The sequence below is a fragment of the Neolamprologus multifasciatus genome, chromosome 17 (genome assembly GCF_963576455.1).
Source record: "Neolamprologus multifasciatus chromosome 17, fNeoMul1.2, whole genome shotgun sequence".
NCBI lineage: Eukaryota > Metazoa > Chordata > Actinopteri > Cichliformes > Cichlidae > Neolamprologus > Neolamprologus multifasciatus.
This window is the reverse complement of record NC_140455.1, coordinates 38,211,610-38,235,176: the sequence shown is the minus strand read 5'-3', so window position 1 is coordinate 38,235,176 and position 23,567 is coordinate 38,211,610. Positions and strand designations below refer to the sequence as shown.

Sequence of the window (23,567 nt, the reverse complement as noted above, 5' to 3'; positions counted from 1 at the left end):
AAGTCCACTGTGACCGCGAAATCCAAATGTCACGACACACAGCTCGTTCAAACGAAGAGGCCCCGACTTCACCTGGTATTAAAATATCCTGTAATAGCTCAAAGCTCTCGAGTGATGATTTTAAAGTGTGGTTTGGGTGATAGATGCACAGAGGAGCTCCTCACACGACGCTCGAACATTTCGCTTGTGCAAAATTAACATGGCACAATATATGACCGTTGGATATTGATATTGGTATTTGTTCTGGGTCAATATTCTGATACCAATCAAAAAGAGCAACATATGATGTAGGGCTGATGTACGGGTGCGGCCTGAGGCTCTGTCCAGATGTTCACGGGGATCTTAGTAAATGCAGCCTTTTCTCTGTTTCGTTAACGCTCTGTTAGGACCTCCAGGGTGATTTTCACCTCCTTTTTCAAACGACCTTGAGGGCGTCTGTCTGTTTAACACCCAGTATGACCCAGTATGAACCTTCCAGATCCCTCAGCTCATCTGGATCCGGTCTTTTATCAGCTCCCAGAGTCAGAACCAGACACGGAGAAGCTGCATTCAGCTTTTATGCTCCTTATATCTGGAACAAACTCCCAGAAAGCCTCAGATCAGCTGAAACACTCAGTTTATTTAAATCCAGGTTGAAGACTCACCTGTTCTCAGCTGCATTTGAATAAAACACCAAATCTGCACTTAAGCTTAAATTTCAAAACGTACATTTTAACTACTGATTTTATCTGTTTTGATTTTATCTGTTTTGATTTTATCTGTTTTGATTTTATCTGTTTTGATTTTATCTACTGTTTTGTTTGTTTGTTTGTTTTAATCAGTTTTAAATCATGCTTTTTATTTGTTTTTGTTTCTAAGGTCTCTGTGAAGCACTTTGAATCACCTTGTTGTTGAATTGTGCTGTACAAATAAGCTTGCCTTGCCTAACATATTGTTGCTGCACGTTTGTGTTGATGGTCAAACAGTCAAACAACCTTTCCAGGTGTTTTTAAAAACCACCACAGCTGGTTGTTTTCAAAAACACTTTTTCTCCAGCAGGTTTATTAACGAGTCAGGATCATTTAGCGTTTAACGCTGTTCTGCATTTAAAAATGTCAACCTTATTAATAAATGATCATTAACCATTACATAAGTAAAGAGAATCATCAGTATAGCCGATGTAAATAATTTTGTGATTCCAAACTTACATGAACACCAAGAAAAAGCTAATCCGTGATTTTAGCACAGCAATAAAGTGCATAGACACACATCATGAAAATATTAAACTGCCCAAAGAATCTGTGTATCAACCTATTAATCAGTTATATGGTTAGATAGCTATATAATTGCTCTATTGATCAGATGATTGATTGATATACACACAGAGACTGCTTTTCAGTGTTATTCTCGTCTACGTTACACCGGCACATTTTAATTGGCCCAGAGAGGCTCAATGCAACAGAGACGAGAGACTGTGACCAATACACGAGTGACACACCAACAGATCTGCAAACCGGCTTTAGAGGAAAAACATGCAAATGGCCCACTGTGAAGTGTGCTTTCTTTCCCTCCTGTGTGGAACTTTTCTTTTTGCATGTTTGTGCGCTTGCATGTTTGTGTGCGTGTCTGCTTGAGTGCTATTCCTGTGAATAAGTCCCTAAGAAGACAAAACCATGGTTGAGTTGTAATTCCTCGTATTTCTTTTATCCTCTGTTCCCAATCATTAGTCATTTGCTTCCTATCAACGAGCAGTCGGCATGAGTGCACATGTGCGTGCACGTGTGTGTGCACGTGTGTGTGCACGCTCGTCCTTGGCTACGTTTCTGTGATGCTGAAAACATACAAATATCTCACCTCACGTGTTGCCTCGTGGATGGCACATGGTTTGTGTTAAACAGGCGGGTGTCTCGTGCAAATCACAAGTAATTCTGTGTTAATTTCGAAACGCTGAGTGTAGACGGGAATCATAAGCTAATTTCAAGTGTGAATATAATTGTGCATCATAATTTTAAAGCTGTAAATTATTCATTCAGGTGATTTTTTTCTATTATTGCATTGTCTGTGATGATGAGGCAACTTGTTGTAGCTTCCTTCTCAGCCACATGTCAGGACGTGCAATTAAAGAAAAACATGACATGTACACATACTGCACCTCGTCACCCTGAGGTGACTTATATTTTCCCGGAAAAGAGAAAATAAAGTGGAATTGCTTAAACCAGTAACTGGTGTAACCTGCAATTCCCAGGAAAGGTTCCTTGGGAGAATGCCAAGCAGCTTTATCTCTGCCGAAGCTCGGTCACGGCGCAACTCGAGAGGGACCCAGACAAAGAGTATCACATCCAGAGACGTGATCTAGGTTTCAGCGGAAACTCAACACCGGGGCAGACGTCACTCCTCAGTTTGATGCTGCAGAACGAACATTGCTCCACATTTGAATACAATTTAATCGTACTGTTGAAAGGAAATGATCGACTTTTGTTGACGATCAGCGTTGCATCGTCTAACTGCGAGTCCTGTTTTGTTTGTGTGATTCGCAGAGGTGTACGGGATCAAGCTCCTAACACCATGGATATGGACACGCAGCCACAAGGACAGCAAGCAGCTGTGCCAGTGTTTCAACCCCAGGTAACCCCACACACAGACACACACAGACACACACTGCAACACCAGCCACAAGGACTTAGGATCTGAAGTAGGATGCAGACTAAGATAAAAATGGAATTACTCAGCCTCGGCATCCTGCGGTCAGCACCTGTCTTAGCCTTTATTTAACAGGTGTGTTCAATGCCGTTTAGTTTGATTATAGATTGAAAAATGATGGGAAATCCCTTCATCTGTTGTATTCCTCCTAATTCCTGTTTCAAACTGTAAATATTTCATGCTCATCTCTTCTCTCTGCATCAATCGAGATGTATCGTTCAGCCTGATCTTCATTCAGACCTCTGTAGCCTGTGTAAGACAGACAGTGGATGAATGTCGAGTTGTTACTATTGATCAGAGATCTGGAGCCCGGCCTTTCGGTTCGATACAACTCAAGTTTGCTCTGCGCAGATCGGGCCGTTGTTGGATTTTAATATCGTCTTCCAACTTCAGGCGCATTGATTTCTTTACAGAAGGATGTTTTTGCCTCCATAAGTATCGAATAGACTTTAAACAAAGAAGATCATCCATATGCCCCTGAGTAAACGTGGAGTCCTTTTGAGAAAGAAGCACTAAAAATAGGCTCCGTACTCATTGTTGTTTTTGTTTCTTTTTTTTATCTGTTTATTTTTTCAATGCGTATGCGAGGGCACGGCAACATTAACACTGGAACTGCCAAGGGGCTCGATTATTCTGAGATTTGTAATTGCAAAATTAAGGATAATTGGGTTGCACACAGAAGAAAGTCGGATAAAAGCTCTAATAATTAATTTGACTTAGGCAACCGTCCCCCCACGCACACGCACACATACAGTAGATCTCCAGCTGATCTCCCAGCAGTTCGTTAGGTGCTGTTGTTCAGTCTTAATGATCTCTCTCGCTCTGTTGTTCCATCTATTTCCAGCAGTTTACATCAGTGTTAATTCTAGGCTCACCTCTTTCGCTTAGGTACTCGGGTGCACGGTGAACTTTCCGTATTGCATCATTTTTTCAGTCTCACAGAACATGTTTGAACCGATTCCACATTCAGTGGGAGATGGAGTCAGATTATGCAGATGACTGTCTAACCAGCATCCAGATGGGTGTCTTTCAACAAGTCCTGTATCCGTTTCGCAGTTTTCCTAAGGTTCAGTCTCCTCGGCAGCAAAGGGAGAAAAAAACCCTACCTACTCTTCCTGGAGAAATCTGAATTGTATATGTGATGAAGGATATTCTGTATCACTTGCAATATAATTTCTCTTGGTCCCGGAGGTATGATGCATATGCATTAGTTAAACGAGATGAGCTGGTAAGATGTGCATTTTTAATGGTGCATTTGCTCTTGAGTGAGTGGGAGGGTTAGTGGGGACCCCCCCACCCTCCACCACCATCCCCCCGGAGTTTGATCGTCACTGCAGAGTTTGACAGACACAGATCTGTCTGTAAGCGCTGAGACAAGGTGGTGTGGAAGCAGAAGAAGCACCTTTGGGGTGAATCCTGCCTGCCTGGCTCGCTGGCTGACTGGCTGAGGATGAATATTGCATGGTGCCTTCTCAAGGGGGCTGGTGACTGGTGAGAGTGGGAGTCGCTCCCCCCCCCCTCTCACCGCAGGGCTGCTAGTTGCCGTGTCTGTCTCTTCTTGTATTCCTGGCTGTCTTATCGTATATCCGTCTCTGTCTGTTTTGGACTACAGCCGAGCTAATTCCACATCTTTTGTAAACACTGTTTTCATGTGAGAACGACGTCTGTCCACAGCTCAGTCTGATAGCATTTTGGTCGAGATCTCTCGAGACCGTGTTTCTTCCTGTTTATCCTGTTTCGAGATTAAACTGACATTACTGACGACAACGCTCTGCATCACAGCCAACATCTGGACAGTGGTGAGAAAGAAAGTGTATTCGTGGAGTCTTGGATTAAACATCTGGAGAGCTTAGCTGATCATTTAGTTATTTTAATATATGCACTTTTTATTTTTGCATTGCTGTTTATAAATATTATGTTAACACGTTTTGGTTTTATAATTGTGAACTGGTCTTCTTCTACGTTTCCACTGGTGTCTGCGTCGTAGGTCATTTTCTTCTTCTTCCCTTTTTTGCCTTTGATTGATTTTTCTGGTGTTAACTGTTAAGTCTCCACATCCACAACAAACAGACGTGCACCCACTGATTATTAACTCTGGAGTCTATTTTTGAAAACCTCTGCTGTCTAAAAAGCTGTTCACTGCAGGAGAGTGACGAGCTTTCAACTTTAGCCTCCCTCGTACGTCTGTGCCCCGACTTTCTCTTTCCCGGCGTCTCAGTCTCTCTCCGTGTGAGACATCACCTCTCTGCTGCCGCCGGCCTTTCTGTGGCAGCCGTCGGCACTGCTGGGCTGTCACGTCGGCCCTCTCTTCTCTGCCGCTCGTCCCCCACTGCCCCCCACCCTATCTTTATCCCGTCTTCCCTCTTCCACTCTCCATGTGTCTTGTCAGTTGTGTTTGGCAACGGTGTCATTATCGGGCAGCCCATATCACACCTCCTCCAATGAGCTGTCTGTCTGCTCCCCGTCTGTCTCTCGCTCTACTTTCCTCTCTCCTTTTCAGTCCCCCTGCTAGCTCGCGGTGGCTGTGTGTCACCTTTATACCCGAGACGTTCTGTCCCTCACCCACGTTACCCATAATGCCTTGCACAGCTGCCACTTTATCTTCATGTCCTGCAGCTTGTCCTCAAGCTGGAATAATGTGAATGATGTGAGCGTGCTGTGAGAGTTGACCAGTATGTTTTATTTTATTTTATTTTTTAGACAACAACACTGATGTTGCTGATTATCAGTAAGTGGAGACACTAAACGTCAATATTTGGAAACATTTACAGTTAAAAATCTTTGGGCCAAAATTTAGAAGAGCTCAAAACTTAGTTTCAGGTTTTAAATAACAACAATAGCGAGACATTCAAAGTCAGGCTGCTTTTTATTGATAACTACTGTAGTAATATATGAACTAATTGCAAAAATAGCCTATTTATGATTACACTGCTGTCTGTGGTTACATTGTAGTTAGGGATGCACCGATACCAATACTGATACTGGTATCGAGTATCGGTGCCGATACTGTAAAATGTGTGTGTACTCATACTCGTAAAAGTTAACCGATACCATGAACCGATACCAACTTATTTCATTAATCAGAGGGTGGCTTGTCATTTCTGTTGTAGTTTTTTAGATTGGCCACTAGGGGGACATGCCGCGCTAAACAGGCACAGGGTTAGACGAGTGAGACTGGCAGCTCCAGATAAAAAAGAGAAACTGGAGGCTGCTGTAGCTAGGCTAAACAAAATGTCAGCAGTGTGGAACAGCCAACTTTAACTCAGGTTTTGGAAAAGCGAAGAAAAATGTCAAGAGAAAATCCACAGGCAGTTTAAATAACAGAGGCTCTGACTCATTTTATCGCTCTGGATGACCAGCCAATGCCGGTCGTGGAAAACAGAGGATTGCACCGTCTTCTCAGCATACTCGAGCTGCGATATGAAATATAATAAATGAACAGAAGTGTTTATTTATTATTCTGAAAGCTCGAGACAGTGCCAATAGTTCAGTGATATTTTGTAAAATTACAATGTGGAGACTCTGCAATAATTTAACAGAAGTGCTTATTTTTCACTTGAAATTTTTTTGTGGTCATTTTTATTAAGATTTTATTTTTTATCGGCAGAGAATAAAATAAAACCTGTCTTCCAATTCATTGCATTTGTGTGTGTGTGTGTGTGTGTGTGTGTGTGTGTGTGTGTGTGTGTGTGGTAGAAGTATCAGTTTTTGTACTCAGTATCGGCAAGTACTCAGATCCAAGAATCGGTATCGTATCGGTTTGAAAAAATTGGTATCGTTGCATCCCTAATTGTAGTCACTGTGGACCCAGATGATGATGATGATGATGATGATGATGTGCAGTAGCACTAAATAAAAATTTAAAAACATTTACTTTAAATTTTTACTTGGATCTGAAGTTGTTCTATTTTGACGAGTTAATTTTCGTCTCACCGTCTCTCCTGTGCACACCTTCCCCTTCGCTCTTCGTCGACTGCACCGGGTGGGAGACGTGATAAAAGAGCCTTTTCCCAAACGTGGTGACATTATGCTGTTTTTATTTTTAACATCCATCCTAAAGTGAGAAATATCCTCTTTCTGTTTCCTCTCATCTGATGATGACTGTGAGCGATCGGTGTGGCCGCGCGACGCACAAATGTAGCCGTGAGCCGCTGTGCGCGCCCGTGTGTGTCCACATGTGTCGCTGTTACAGGTGTTTGTTGTATGTGGAGGTACAACATCAAGATATGGCTTTGCACATTTAATTAATAATGAATCTCAGCATAATGACACATTTTTCAGTGCATCACTGAGGAAATGGGATCAAGGGGGCGATCGCCAAGCTGTCGCCATCCCTGACATCGTCGTCCGTCAGCACAACCCCGACACAGACTACCCAAAACAAACAGACATTCAATGACCTCCTTTATCTGCACAGACCCATGTCTATACGACAGTGTGGGAAGAGTGTTTGAAAGCTCCCGCCATCGAAATGTTTCTGTTCGGACAAAGTCGCGAACTACGTAGTGGCACTACGGAGAAGTGGAGCGTGAAGAGGACATTCAGAGTTCAGCAGAAAGAGTTGCATTAACTTGCAACATGTTGAGGTCACAGGCTGTGGATTCATTATGTGACTATAACAGCTCATTATCTCACAGAGGACTGGCGACCGCTAACGTCCAACACTCCTGTAATCGTGGATTAGTGCTGACAGTTAGTGTGGGCCGGGCTGGCAGGTGCAACATTCAGGACCGTGATGGTCAGTCTGTGACGCTTTGATCCCACTTTGCACCAATAAAAATAAAATAGTAACAAGACAAAAAGATAACATTGTATCTATCACATTCTTTGTTAATATTAAACATAGGGCTGCACGATTTTGCATAAAATGAGAATCACGATTTTTTTGCTTAGAATTGAGATCGCGATTCTCTCACGATTTTCTTTTCCAGTATAAATATTTATTGCACTTATTAACTGCACATCAACTTCGTAACAGTTGAGACTGAACATAAAAACAACAAATGTCTCACATTTTGTCGTTGCAGCAAAATGTTGTACTGCTTGAAATTGCGTCTCCACCGTTGCTCAACGCTGCGTGTATAGAGCAGGTAGTGCAACAATAGAAAAATAGTTGCGGGACGGCACTGTGTAGCGTTTGTCTAGGGTGTTGATCATTTTCCTAAATCCCTCGTTTTGCACAGTGTTGATGGAGCCATATCTTTGGTCAGGTGATAAGTGATAGCCTCCGTAATTTCTTTGTGCCTGCGGGAGTTCGACGGGTATAGGGAAGCGCTGTATAAGGTTCCCGTTATTGATGTTTGGGTGGTTGACCGGGACGGATTTTCTCCTGTCACTTTCTCGTCATCCCTGACGTGCTCTCCGTTGTTTTTCCTGCCAATTTTAGCAGCCAGCTTCTGTATCACGTGGTATAAGGCTCCGCCCTCGTCATTTGTTGAGCAGGAAGAGTGAGCGCTTGTTTTCATGCAGATTACGTCCCGGATCAAAATGCGGTACAATCGTCGTCGTCTTTTTTTAAAAAAAATCGTTGTCATTTGGAAATGAGATCGCGATTTTCTAACGATTAATCGTGCAGCCCTAATTAAATATATTGCAAAGTGTTTAAAGTTGCAGTAATGGGTGCTGCTTTACCTCAGTGGTTGAGGAGGTGACCACAAGCCGTAGAGCCAAATGCATCGTCTTCCACGACTCCCAGCTGTTCGGTCTCCTCTTCAACATAACTGTCGAAAAAAGGATTCCCACCTTTACTTTCACTGCAGACTCGTGACCTGCAACCTTTCACAGAGTGTGGGTCAGACATCGATCGAGAGCGGTGACTGCAGATGGAAAGAGGCAGTTGCATCAGAGCCATTTTTAATTTATGTCATCAGAAGTTTTATAAATAAGAGCGGAAGCTACTGAATCACAACTTCAGCAGAGAGCCAGGCTGTCAGTGTGACTGCTGCACTTCATGATACAAAACATATATAGGAGAGAAACCTGTAAGTATGTATTTTGAATGAGATGGTAACAGTATGTGTTGGATTATTGATATGTGAACTATTATTGATATAGTTCTGGGTGTGGGTAAGACGACACGGCCTCCACATGCAAAAACATTTTGGGATAATGATTTTTCAGGGGAAAAAAAAGGAAAACTGAGTGTTTTTATTTATTTTTTGCTCTTCATGTGGGTCCAAGCTGGAAAAGCACAATTTGGATTGTGATTGCGATGCAAACATTTAAATTCAGGATGTACCATGTGTGTATAAACAGAAGGATAAAGTGGTTGCATGGTGGGTCATATGGGTTCAAAATTAAATCGCAATAATCGTATTTTTGACCACATGAAAATGCTGAAAGTTTATTAATGCTTGCAGCTTGCAAGCAGCAGCATTTATAAGTGCATGTAAATCCATGACACACTTCCTAATTCAAAGAGTGCCTGCATGGAAATTATAGTGCAGTAGTCCTAAGAGCATTATATCCAGCGGCACACAATAAGTCAAGTGTAAACAGAAAAGTAGTTTTACCTGGAAATTTGACATAGAAATGTAACTTTTCAACACTTTATAATTTCTTTAGTTTACTCCAGCGGTCCCCAACCCCCGGGCCTCGGACCGGGCCTCGGACCGGGCCTCGGACCGGGCCTCGGACCCGTGAGTCGTTTGGTACCGGGCCGCGAGAGTTGAGGCTCAGGTGTGAAATGTATAGTTTTCAGGGTTTTTATCGGTTTTCAGCGTTATTTTGTTATCGTTTTTATCGTTAACTCGGTTTTCCTGGGTCTTTTCATGTGTGTTATGAATAAATCTTCTTTTTTTAGGTACTAGTTTTATTTTGTTGTATTTATCCGCGACACCTTAAAGGCCGGTCCATGAAAATATTGTCGGGCATAAACCGGTCCGTGGCGCAAAAAAGGTTGGAGACCGCTGGTTTACTCGATGGTGTGTTAGCCTAAAGCGGCTAAACAAGTTTGTCGTTTCCATGTTGAGCAACAACAATTTTCTTGCATATTTTGCAAAGTGCTCTGCTTTTCAGGAGGCCGTTGAAGGAGTTTCCTTTCTAAGCACTAAATTGTCACTGCAGGCTTTTGCCCTCAGACATGCCTGGGCCTGAGCGTCGCTGTGACGTTGTGTAGTGAGGTTTTTATATGTACAACTTTACAGTATTATTGCAGCTCCGGTCACATACCAATGTGTCATCGACATAATATTGGTCAGGTTTTTAGATTGAGTGTTAACAGTAAGAGAGGGATGGAGATAAATTCAGTGTAAACCCGCCTCGATGTTTCAGGTAAACGGGTGAAATTTCATAAACACGTAACCTGATCGTTATTGCTTTTTAAAATGATTTCTTTTTCAACGTGAACTAATATGTGTAAAAAGAATAATGGGGACAGTTTTTTTTAACGTGGTACTTATATTAACGTAACAGTTGCACCATTTGCATTAGAAAAACAAAAATGGACGGTGCTCAGGCGCGGTCCGGGCTCGGTTCAGTCGACCGGTCTCGGCATTCTCTGGCAGATGTTGCACACAAACGCATAAATACGCGAGCCCTGATTAACAACCACGTTTGTGTTTGAGGTCGTGATATTTGTCCGTCACATGAACAGTCAGATTTAGATCCGTCCAAAATCCCCGTCTCCTGTTTTTGGCCAGACTGTGACCTCTGCGTCACTCGGGGACGTTCCTCTGTGACTTCCTTTGTAGGTGTGCGTGTGTGTGTGTGGCCTTGTCTTTCAGCTGGGAGCTCCTGATTGTGTGACACCCATGTGCGGCAGATGAGACGGCCTGTCAGTCAGCTGTGGCCTGGCTGCCCTTTGAAGGCCAGGCCAGGGGGCGAAGAGGTGCCGCAAATGGCCTGTGAAGTTTACATACACTGCCCACTGCTAAACAGATTAGCTCTAATGAAGTGTCTAATGTCGGGGCCACTGGCTGACATAATCCTGCCTGGCAGCCCGGCCCCTTGGCTGCCAGAAAAGCCGCCCTCCCTCCAGCCCTCTCTTCCGCCCTCGCATGGCCTCTGCTGCCACCCAGGGCGACTCCACACGGGGAGGTGCCCACTGTTAATCACGCTGGACAGTGTGCGATCTGACATGCAAATGTAGGTCATTGCATATGTAAATGTGTGATTACGAGGCTGGCATGCCAGGACACATTAGCGAGACTGTGCTCTCAGCAGGCGGTTGTCACAGCGCTTTAGAGGCTCATGCTAACATTTGTCAAGCTACCACGCAGCGAATGAAAGCAATGCCCTCTTGTCCTCAAAGCTCCATCCTTTGCTCTCTCTCCCTCTCTGTCCATCCAACTGCAACGTTGCATCAGTGCTTCTGTCACATTATGCGAAATCATCCCCCAATATGGTTGCATTTTCAGTGCAACACACCTTGGAGATAATAATGAGTATGTGTAGGTTTAATTTAACTAACTCTCCATAAAATGCATGGATATAGATCTTTCAGTCAGATGTCAGTGTTTTCCGTGTTGTCGTAGTGAATCCTCGTAGTCCCTCCTTCAGACGTACGGTTGTGATGAAGGGTTTGTTGTGGATTGTGGAAGAGTGCATCATCTGTGAGTCCTGACAGCTCGGGATGACGGCGGCGTCACGCTGAAAAATGCACACACCTCAGCGGTGTTAATTGGGCAGGGCATTTGATTGGCTTGCGCCTCTTCCTTTGGCTGTCAGCTGCAGAAAAACATTGAAACGTATGAATCGGTGCCCCCCCCAAAAAAAATAAATCATCCATTCTAGTGTCAACAATCCAGTTTGATATTGTGCTTCTCATCATTGTCTGAACTTCATGCCTTTTTATTCTTATTTTACTTGTTTTTTTGCAGAATAAATAATTTCAGGTCATTTCTTCCTGATATATTCGTTGGCTTTAAGTGTTTTTACTTTAACGATGCCTCGTGCCTCTCACAGGTGAGTCAGCTGCATCGTGTATGTTTTTCAGTGGGTGCCCACTGTAACTCTGTGTAGAGCGAACAGCTGTAATGACACACCCTTCCTGTGTGTTTTAGCACCCAGCAGATTCATTTTTGACCCTCTCCACCTTTTTATTTCCCTCCCCTCGATCCCAGGTCACTCGCGCCCTGAGCTGCTCCCACAGCAGCGCTGGTGACATGCAGCATTCTGATATCTGTCACCTTGTGTTTGTTCCTGCTGACGCCTTTTACAAGTTTACCAAAAGGCTGGAAAGGTCACACAGCACGCTATGTGTATTATTCACACATTATATCCAAGGGGCTCATTCTGGTTTATTTTTGAGTGTTTTTAATTGCGGAGGTGAGTGACTCAGTAGGTACAATCACTCACGCAGTGAGGAGAGGTGTGGAGCACTTTGTTCTGTGGCCCAGTGCCAGACTGTCAGTGATGGGACTCGACAGATGAAGGGAGAGGATTTCGCGGGTGCCGTTTGATCAAACACACAAACAGAAAAAACATTAAATAATATGAAGCCTATATTTACGTGACTATTTCCCCGTCCACATTGGAAAATAGTTAAGTCACCTTTGCTCTGCTCTGTTTTTGCTACAGAACAGCGTGTTAGCCTCCCTAGATGTCGCAAAGTGTAAGTGCACGCTCTAATACAATATCATGTTACTGTAGCAATAAAGTGTTACATTTGGCAACATGTTACCGTTTTGCTACCTGCAAAAAGTTGAATTGATTAAATGAAGCATTTAATGTGGCAGATCTCCAGGGGATTTGTGCGTACGCGTGTAAATAACAAAGTAAAGATTATCCTTAGTTAACCCTTTAAAGCTGGTCGGAGCAGCACGCTCTGTTTTGCGTAACTATTTTTAAATCCCGGTAGCTCTGCAACCACGTGAGCTAGCGCAATAATTTTTTTGCATATGAAACCGGAGGAGTTGTACTTACATCTTCTGCCATCAGCTTGTCCTCGGTCACAGTTTCCTTCCACATATAACTTTGCAAAAACTGCATAAAAAGCACTTGCAGCAACAAAAACATAATATTCCAGAAACACGCTTTGCTGATCCGATCAGCTGTTCATAACACTTCCTACGTCCATCAGCGCGAACTATCGCATGTCCGCCATGACCAGCCCGAAACCGGAAGTGACGTCATTTTGCAGAAATGTAGTTTTTACCATCAGGGCCTCATGAGCCTATACTGGTGTTTTTAAAAGTTATCTTTGACTTTATGACTTTCTGTGTGGTTTCTGGGATGCTTAGGACTCATATTGCACTGCTGGAAATAGTTTATTTTGATGCATATGCTGCTTTTTTGCAAATTTGCATTATAATATTTATTTTCGTTTTTCCTGCAGTATATAAAAATTGGTGTATTTCACAAATAAAACTATGAAGACACTCAAAATAAATTTCCTGTGGTGGGAAACTATTTTGTGCAACTTTTTTGTATTTACAGTTTTGAGGGATAAGCCTCTTAAATTTCTCTAACTAGAAATATATGTTAAAAAAACAAAAATGATTTTCAATTTTTTTGTAGTTTATTGCACTTTTTTGCAATTTATGTAATTACTATGCACTTAATGCAGACATATTATTAAAATCTGGGCTGTAATGGTTGTATTGATGTATAGCAACTAGAAATGTTCCCAAAAATGGCTCCACAGCATGTAAACATATAATATAAGCTCTGGCGGACTTGGTTCTATGGTCGGTCTTAAAGGGTTAACAGTCTTCAGTGTGACTCTGAATGATCGTCCTTGAAGACCTTTATGAGCATCTTTGGCAGCGTCTAACACGTCCTCCAGCCCTCGTCTTTTTTATCTTTCAGTAATGCACAGATGGTTTCACCTCAGTGACAAACTAGTGGCAACAGCAAAAATCCTGCAAACACTTTGTTTTTTATTTGTTTTCCTCTTATACAGAGAAAGAGAGAGTGTGCACGTGTTCATGGACTGATATCATGCGTGAGTAGTTACTAGTTGCATTTTTCCTGTTTCCTCCAGAAACCGTTGCAGCCAGATATGGGCCATAATTCACTGGCTAACTTCCAGATTGAGAAGAAGATCGGACGCGGCCAGTTCAGCGAGGTGTACCGAGCGAGGTATCTGCTGGACAACACGTCTGTGGCCCTGAAGAAAATTCAGGTGAGGAGCGTAAAAGCAGCGACACGTTTAGTTAAATCTGTCACGAGGCCAATGCTGATATATTCACACCAGCGGGTGTTTCGGTTCACCTCAGCTGTACACGGAGCGTTTACAGTAGAAGCTCACAGAAATGCTGCTGCTGTTTCTGGACAAACACAGCTCGGTCACACTCGCTGAGCTCGACTTGTCACGACGTAGAGAAATTAAAGAGAATGTAATTGTGATTGTGTTAGTGCCGCCAGAGCGGTCAGCGTTCAACAAAGTCACATTTGTGAGTTATTTGCCTGTGAAGTGCAGTTTGACTCACAGTGTGACTCTGCACTTGTGTGTATCTGCACTTGTGTGACTCTGCACTTGTGTGTATCTGCACTTGTGTGTATCTGCACTTGTGTGTATCTGTGGTATTCACTGCCTTCTACACTCGCACACACTGATAAGAGGACATGTTGTGTACACACACACACACACCTCAGATATACGGGCTTGTTACTCAGATATGAAACACCTGTAGACACTCCAGCGCCACCCTCTAGATAACAGTAACCATGTTCTCTGTTTAGTGTTTTTTCCACCCGTAGTTTTCTGCATGTCTCCATCTTACATTTTTTGAATATGTCATAACACCTCCTCTCTGTCCTCTCTCACCCTCTCTCTCTCTCTCTCTCCCCTTTTGATCTCTTGATAGATATTCGACTTGATGGATGCCAAAGCTCGGCAAGATTGCATCAAAGAGATAGATCTCCTTAAGGTAAAGAACCAGAGAAGAGGGAGACGGCGCCATGCGCTGCGCTCTGTTCTCTTAAGGTGCCTCAGCTGAGACCTTCTACCACATGAAAACAATTGATCTGCACCAGACGGCGTGGATCTGTGTGTGCGTGCGTTTCCTCGGATTGATACAAATGCAGAGGGGTGTTGGAGCATTTGTGCACACGAGTGAGAATGTGAATATGTGTGTGTGTGTGCGTGCAGAGGTACAGCAGTGTTAAATCCCCCCAGGCACACATCGGCTCCTTTTTAATGCCAAAACTATTGTGTTTTTTTGTGTTGTTGTTTTTTAACAATCTTTTTGTAATGTTTAAAACCAGCCATCAGCGCGGAGACGCAGCAGCGTCTCTCATGTGTCTCCTCACTTTGCTTAATTTAGCTTTGCTGTTTTTTCTTTGTGCAACGAAGTTTTTGTGCTTATTAAACCACCTTTAACACGTGTCAGCCGGGCTGCTCTTAAGCACTAATGAACAAACTAACGACAGCTCCGATGTCTTTCCTGTCGGAGACATCCTAGATGTGTGTCAGAATCCTGCCTGTGTTGTCTGTATGTGTTTGTGTGTGTGTGTGCAGTTCTGGCAGCCCTATCTGTAGCTTTCCTTCACGGACGCGTGTGCACTGCAGGCAGTTTGGGCTCATGTGTACGCTCAGACGTACACATTAGACAGAAACACAAAACACAACCAATTAGTTTGTGCCACTCAGACTTCATTGGAGCTCCCGGGGCTTTTTGGGCCAATCAAAGACAACGATACTCTGATGCAGACGAGACCGGGCTGTAATCTGGGTAGCAGACTGTGGAGTCGATGGCAGAAGACAGCAGGGTTTTCCTGTTTGTAGTCCTGACCTCCTAAAAGAGGTCAGGACAGAGTTAAACGTTACACTGACCCCAGTGACCGTGTCTCTCGTTTCCTGTATGCAACGCCTACATTTCTGCTTCCCTTTAATCGTCTTTGAATCTATAGAATTTATTTCTCCCGTCTCGGCTGCTTTTGCTTTTTTTGATTTTCCATTTTCTCCTTCGCTGCCTTGTTTCCTTCATCCGTTTTCTTTCCTTCTTTTTTATCGTACGAGCTGATTCTTGGTAAACACGGAGCTGTGCCTGGCCCCGGCTGCCCAGCCAGCCTGATAATAAAGGACTGAGTGAGAGAGAGAGTCCTTCTCCCTTATCCTCCACTAGACAGGCCAACAGGAGACAGAGCCAAATCAGAATAATGAGAGGCACACTGGCATGGTTCGACTGGAGTGACGCACAGTCGCCCATGATCACGCACACACACACACACACACACACGCTCTGCTGAGACCTTTCAACAGTATGTCTGTTTGTTTGTTTGTCTGTCTGTGTTTGTCTGCTCATTCATCTGTTATTTCTCGCTGTGGCATGATGACTTCAACTCGAGAATCTCCCTTCTCCTTCTGTCCTTTTGTCTAAATTTTTCCTGATGGGAATGTTGGTTGTAGGAAGAGCCAGCGCTCTGCCGCTCTGATGATTTCACCATTCTTGAAATCTAAGAGCGGCGTATTCCTCTTACTTACGGTTACTGTCTTGGGTCGTATTCTGATTAATTGTCTTCCCTAATGAGCAGTGAAAGGCTGTTATGATGTCAGATTTATCAGATTGTGCTGTTGGTGGACAGTTCAGTGGAGGACATGTTATCAAACCTCACGTTTAATTCTCCACTGTGTCGTGATCCAATAAGGCAAAGGCAGCTGAAGCTCTTGTGCTATACGCTGCCATATTTGAACAATATGCCCGGGTTTTATCTTGATCTCTGTATGAGCAATAATATATTCTTTAACCCTTTAAAACCGGTCAGAGCAGCACGCTCTGTTTTGCGTAACTATTTTTAAATCCCGGTAGCTCTGCAACACGTGAGCTAGCGCAATAATTTTTTTGCATATGTAACCGGAGGAGTTGTACTTACATCTTATGCCATCAGCTTGTCCTCGGTCACAGTTTCCTTCCACATATAGCTTTGCAAAAACTGCATAAAAAGCACTTGCAGCAACAAAAACATAATATTCCAGAAACACGCTTTGCCGATCCGATCAGCTGTTCGTAACACTTCCTACGTTGGAATAGACGTCAGCGCGAACTTTTGCATGTCCGCCATGACCTGCCCGAAACCGGAAGTGACGTCATTTTGCGGAAATCTAGTTTTTTACCATCAGGGCCTCATGAGCCTATACTGGTGTTTTTAAAAGTTATCTTTGACTTTATGACTTTCTGTGTCGTTTCTGGGATGCTTAGGACTCATATTGCACTGCTGGAAATAGTTTATTTTGATGCATATGCTGCTTTTTTGCAAATTTGCATTATAATATTTATTTTCGTTTTTCCTGCAGTGTATAGAAATTTGTGTATTTCAAAAATAAAACTATGAAGACACTCAAAATAAATTTCCTGTGGTGGGAAACTATTTTGTGCAACTTTTTTGTATTTACAGTTTTGAGGGATAAGCCTCTTAAATTTCTCTAACTAGAAATATATGTTAAAAAAACAAAAACGATTTTAATTTTTTTGTAGTTTATTGCACTTTTTTGCAATTTATGTAATTACTATGCACTTAATGCAAACATATTATTAAAATCTGGGCTGTAATGGTTGTATTGATGTATATCAACTTGAAATGCTCCCAAAAATGGCTCCACAGCATGTAAACATATAATATAAGCTCTGGTGGACTTGGTTCTATGGTAGGTCTTAAAGGGTTAAACATTAAAATGTACTTTAAATGTGTTTTATTATGTGTGTTTCATCCATCCTTCTTCTAACAAGCTAAAGTGGATTATCTTTACATTTGGTGAAGTGGAAAACACGTTAGTGGAACGCAAACTCTTCCTTTCTGCCGGAGAGGCCGAGTAAACGCCGATTCCCATCTAAACGAAGCGTTTCCATTCCTACCAGCTGCTTTCCTGTTGGCGTCTAATTTCATTTATAATTACGCTGTTACTTAATTTGCTAGCATGCTTAATTTTGTGCCATCACGTTACATTAGTCAGCGTCTCGTTCTTCTTTGGAGCACATCACCAGCTCAACAAATATCTCACATCGAGTCGTGCATGATTAAGTAATTACACACACCGGTGGGTCTCAGCCAGCATGTGTAATTACATAATCATGCGAGACTCTATGCGATATTTCCCAACGAATGGCTGTTGCATCGCAGTAAGGTCCCATCCATCATTTACATAAACATCTGCATGCGAACATATCTGTATCCTTCGCCTGGGGTTGAAGTTGTGGGAGAGGAGCGGGGCGAGGAGGGGAGGGAGAACTTGTCATCGCTCCTCGGCTGTGCTGCAGCGCCGAGCCGTGCAGAACTGCCACTCCGAGCCAAAAATACATCTGGCGAGAGAGGACAAGGGAGGGAGAAGGAAAGATGGAGACATGAGGAAGGGAGCGGGAGAACAAATGAGAGAGGGGAATGTGGAAGGATGCAGAGATGGAGTGGAGAGTATAGCGTACTGTACTGTACTGTGCTCCTCTCAGCATCATCCAGAGCATGAACATTTCTTTAATCACAGCACAGAAAGCAGAGCGGAGGACGCGTGTCACACCACTCCGTCTGCTCACATCACCGCCGCGACTCTTCGCACAGCACCGCCACGCTTTCCCTCCCCCTCTGCTCCAACTCGGCTCACCGTACCGCTCTCCTGTTCTTTCTTCCTTCCTCACCTTTGTTCTCGTTCCCTAGCTCTTCACCTTGCCCTGTCTCCATCATCCGCCTTGCTTGTCTGTGTCACTGTGTCATTTGCTTGTTCCTCTTCACTGCTCCTCCCCCCTCCCCCCTTTCCCTCTTCTTGCTCTGGATGGATTGAAACTTTTTGTTTACTACAAGGAATGCTGTTCCTGCCTTATTGACCAACCAACAGGAAGGAATCTCAGCTGCAGCAGAGGCTGGGATGCTTGTTTTTCTGACTGCCAGCCGTGTCAGCCTGTCAGGCGTGCGTGTGTGTGCGTGTGTGTGTGTCTGTCTCACACATGAGTTGTTGTCATCAGAGACAGGGGGCTGTTTTGACATGTCAGCCAGCTTTGTCACACTTGGGGACTAAACCTTCTCATTAGGTCCACATGTATGAATCCCATGTACGGTTTAAACAGTCTTGTTTTAATTGGTGGTCAAAGTTCATGACACAAACCTGTGTTTGTTACCGTCAGGCTCATTTTATATAAATGGTGTAATAAGTTTGCAAGACGCCTGAGGAATGTGACCATGTCGGCTCTTAATGTGACAAGTGTCACCAGCGAGTCTTATTTTTGCTTTTTATGCTTCCTGAATGACACGTCTGTCTTTTTCTTTCCCCCTGTCAGCAATTGAACCATCCCAATGTGATAAAATACCACGCATCTTTTATTGAGGACAATGAGCTGAACATAGTACTGGAGCTAGCAGATGCTGGAGACCTCTCTCGTATGATCAAGGTAAGAAAGTCTTTACACCAGCTGCACGTCTAAGACAGCAGGAAGAACAGCTGATTTGCGAAATATTTTGAACATTCAGCCCAGGAGCTGTTAAGGACACAGGCTGTGTGGTTCTTCAGATGCAGCAAAAATCCTGTAGTTTTATTTTTCACGAGGGAGTGATGGTGCCAGCGCTGATTGTTTGTAGTTTTTGGGTTTTTAAACGACTTTACTCGACCCGAGTCACAAATACAGCATCGGCTCTTCACGGCGTTTTTTATAATTAGGAGCAGTTTCACCTTAAAGGTACAGTAATAGGATATTGTACTTTTAAATATACACTGATTAGTGTTTAGTTATATCTTCCAATAACTATTTGTGTTCTTATAAACTTAAAAATACTGTATTTTTCGGCCCTTAAGGTGCACCAGATTATAAGGCACATTAAGTGAAACAAGCGTTAGCGTTCATCCTCCAGCTTCACTGTGCTAATGTTATGCTAACATAGCTGCGTCGCTAGCCATAGCACATCATTATCTACCAGCTAGCCCAACTTCAGTAACCCTACAAACGTCACTGCTGTTTAGTTTTCTGTCTTCATTTATGTTGGAAGTGATAACAGAGCTGTACGTTTGAATTTTTCAGAAATCTCTCAGTCAGAACATGGTATATCAAGTTTAGGTGGAAGCTAGCGAGCTAACTTCCTGCTAGCGAGCTAACTTCCTGCTAACTTCTAACTCTGTTAAATGTAATAAATTCTGTTTTCATGGATGCCTGGACGTTAAACTTAATTGTTACACCTGGTAAAGCAGCAACGCTGATCATTTTATTAAAGATGAAACAATTTAGACAGTTTTTAACTCTCAGTGATGCTGCAGTGTTCCTTTGACTTTGGGAACTGAGGCAGACGGAGTTTAGGACCCAGATTACTCCGCGAGGCTCCTGACTACGGCAGCTGCAATGCTCCAAAATCCATCAGGTGCTGCGGCTTCGTAGCAACCAAAGTCGTACTAAAACATTTTTGACAGATGTCTGAGCGCCTTGTAGCACATAAAATCGGGTCGAGGTCGGTAAGCACAACCAGAATTTATACATAAGGCGCACTGTTGATTTTTGAGATAATTAAGGATTTTAAGTGCACCTTAGTGCGGCGAATACGGTACACATGAGTGGCACTGACTGTTGCCCTGTCATCTTAAATACAGTGGCTGAGACGGACAACGGTGCGTTTTAATTTTAAGATCATAAATAGGTGTTTCAAACTATATGTGACCATTTAACAGTTGTGCAGGTATTTATTTCATTTTGAAAGAGAGCGTTTTCAGAGTTTTACAGCCTCCTTCAGACTGTCGATGTGTTGAGGTGGACTACAGATGCACACAGCAGGAGCAGATCCACTGCAGACATTGCAGCAGTGTTGTGTTCGTACTCTGGGTTGGGCTACAGTGCAGAGAATGACTTCAGAGATACACAACTGATCGCACAGTATGAAGTATGGTCAGGATGAATAATACCTGGTCACAATAATAGCCGGTCAAACACGGCATCGTTTGGTGTCAGAAGGAATTACCGGCAAAGAGGCAAATAAGTGCTGACTATGCGTTATAATTACAAGATTAGCAAACGTTTTATTTGACTGAAGGAATGAAGCCAGGAAGTCTGTGGTCTCCTGTCGTTACAGGATTTGGACTTGCTGGACATTGAGTCAATGTGAATCATCCATTCCTTTCTGAAACTAAACACTAGCTAGCACCGGGCCTCCCACAGCCTCCTTTTATCTCAGCACCACATGTTGGTGTTTGCCACAGCTGTGAAATAGACATGGTTAAAAAAACAAGCAATGATTATTGGTCATAAAGGCCAAGCGAGTGCGGTTTGTAACAGGATACTGCATCAGACGTTTAGGAGAAGCTGTGTTTTAGTTATGTTTTAATGAGTTTTAATGTCATTAACATTAAAATCTGCGTACAGGGTCGAGAGGTTTTAGTTCTGAGTTCAGGAAACCAAAGAAAAATTCATTATGAAATTTACAAGTCAATTCAAGTTTAATTTCAATTCATGAAAATTGAAAAAAGTTCAAATTAGGGTTCAAAACTGCGTTTTTTTGAAACACTGGCTGAACGTCACCTTCGTTGTCTCTGCATCTCATGTTTGAGCCAACCGACTCTGGAAGGAAGCTAACGCCAAGCAGCGTTCACAGTGACTTTAAGTTGACATAGCGGGACATTGAACAGTGTGTTGTGGTTGACTAACCTGTCAGCCTGTAACGTACGAAGTGGTTTAGCTTGCAGTCGAGAGAAAGAGCGTCAAAAAAACAAGAAGCGAGGTGAAGCCAGAAAAAGTTCACGGTGAACTGTTCGTCGAGTGACCACGGGAGGCTCCTGAAGCAGGTTGCTGGTTAGAACACAGAAATATGGCAGAAACACATTTTTATAGCCTCATACAAGGAAAAAAATCAGTCCTCTCCACGTTTGGAGCCTCGGTTAATCACCAGGCTCTTTATTGCATGTCTAAAAAGTCAACACAGCAGCACCAACAATCGAACACTGAGGCCTCAAAACAGGGACAAACCAGCGTCGTAGTTGCCACACATGGAATGAATCATTGGTTTTAATGTAAATGTAATGATAAAAATATTCTGTGCACAAATGTTTTTTTTGTTGTTGTTTTTTACTACACCACTACGATTTTTATGCCATGTGACCCTCCTGTCAGTCCTCCTGGATGGAGACAAATACCGGATGGATTTGTCTCCATCTGGGCTCAAACCAGTACACTATGGAAACACTCACTTTGTTAAGTGTTTACACGTCCGAGAACAAATGTCTGATTTATTTATTTATCTTTTTCATTTGCAGTTCAATTCAGTTTATTTGAGGTTTTATGCATTTTTGCATCAGTACCTGAACGACTGTACCCTTCACAAGCGCCGACCAATAAGCTAAATGCAGAGTGAAATTCAGATCAAATGTGTAATAGCATTAAGCACATACTGTGTTGCTTTGATCCACACCACCGTGCATTAAGCCTCAGCCTGTTAGCTTTCTCTGCGCAGGAAGTAGCAGTGATTATATCCCAGGCTCACCCTCGTCTTTGAGCTCGACCAAACCTCCCGTTATTATAAAAACCTGCCAGTATAGCAAATTAGTGGCGTGCATGTAAAAAGCCTGGTCTTCTCCCATGCATAAATGATGCTGCAGCGTTGTATCAGCACAGCTCGACAAGCTGTTTGCAGTCATACTCAGCAGCTCCACATCCGCATAGTTCAACACAGCAAATTAGGAGAGGCGAAGATTAGTGGTACAAGAGAGTGAACATGGCAGGCTCAGCAGCACACACACAGATATATACCCGGTGCACATACACTCGATACATATGGCGCACTGTGTAAGCAAACAATATACGAGCATGCCACCAAATGTTCGGAGATGCACTTTACAGAGACGTAACGCGGCAGTCTGCAGAGGTGAGACGACCAACCGCGGAGCGTCACCTCTATCTTAGCTAAGCTGCCGAGGACGCTGGGAGCTGTGTCACATCCTTATGGCTGCTGACAACACACGCTCACGTGTACACGCCTCTTCTCTGCACCATTTGTCTTCTGCACCGCTCTAAATGATATGTTTTTGCAGTGTAACAGTGGCAGTCCAGATGTGCGTGCCAGGGCTCAGTCGCCCCCCCTGCGTGGCCATAATGTGAAGTAAACACATAAGTACAGTGTGCCATATGTAAAGCAGACGCACCCCCCATGCACGAGTTTAACATTTTTTATTCTGTTTGATTTCTCGTCCTCCACGCTGCTCTAACATATTCTCTCTCTCTCTCTCTCGCTTCTCTATTACTCTCTCTCTTTTTGACCATCTCAGAATTCAAATGAAATCAAATGGTCCTTGATTTGCATGCACTTACAGAATATTGCATGTGCAGTGTTTGCTGTTAAAGGCGTGGAGAAGAGCGCAGTGGTGGTGTCGGTGGGCGTCTATGTGCTCCCCCATTGACATCAAACGGTCCTCTGATATGGAAATGGGAGGGCAAAGGAAGAATGGCTCCTCACTGAGGCTTTGTTTGGATGTAGGCCAAGGTCTATCCCTCCCTCTCTCCTTCCATCCATCTCTATCCTTCCTTTCTTCCTAACCTTAATTTTCTGCATCCCTCACCTGCATCGTTTCCTTTACTGGCTCCCATCGTGTTTACACTCTCACATCTTACATTTCCTCTTTTTTTTAAATCTCTTTTTATATTCTGCAATAATTAACAGCCCTATCCTGTGACTTGCTTCTTCTTCACTGATGATCACGTTCTTCTGCGTGGCACAAACGCAGAAACGGTCGGGATGCACAGATTGCATAATGCAGCGATATCAAACATCAGACGTTTGGCTCGCTGAAATTGTTCACGTTGACTGATTTTAACATATCGACAAACAAGATTGTTGTCACAGTGTCGAGGGCATGTTTTTAGTTGTAGCATGATTTCCACTTTATGTTTGCTAAATGTTTCAGATGAAATGTGATGAAGACGGGAACGACCTTAAAACTGCAGCTTGTTACTAAATAAAGAGCCCAGCCTGAAGCTAGGTGTGACTGTGTAAACAGAAAAATGTTTACAAACAGAAAATAAGGAAACAAAAGATGTTTATTGATGATCATT

General features: G+C 43.3%; 1 protein-coding gene across 2 annotated transcripts in view; it reads left to right on the top strand.

Annotated features, from left to right (window-relative positions):
• Positions 1 to 23,567, top strand: part of nek7 (NIMA-related kinase 7) — a 67,975-nt gene that overhangs the window by 23,000 nt on the left and 21,408 nt on the right. For both annotated transcript variants that reach the window (XM_085137077.1, XM_085137076.1), the window contains 4 exons: positions 2,517 to 2,604; positions 13,604 to 13,744; positions 14,430 to 14,492; positions 18,828 to 18,938. In XM_085137077.1, the coding sequence (XP_084993203.1) occupies positions 2,545 to 2,604; positions 13,604 to 13,744; positions 14,430 to 14,492; positions 18,828 to 18,938 (375 nt within the window). In that variant the 5' untranslated portion in view covers positions 2,517 to 2,544. The remainder of the gene's footprint in view (positions 1 to 2,516; positions 2,605 to 13,603; positions 13,745 to 14,429; positions 14,493 to 18,827; positions 18,939 to 23,567) is intronic.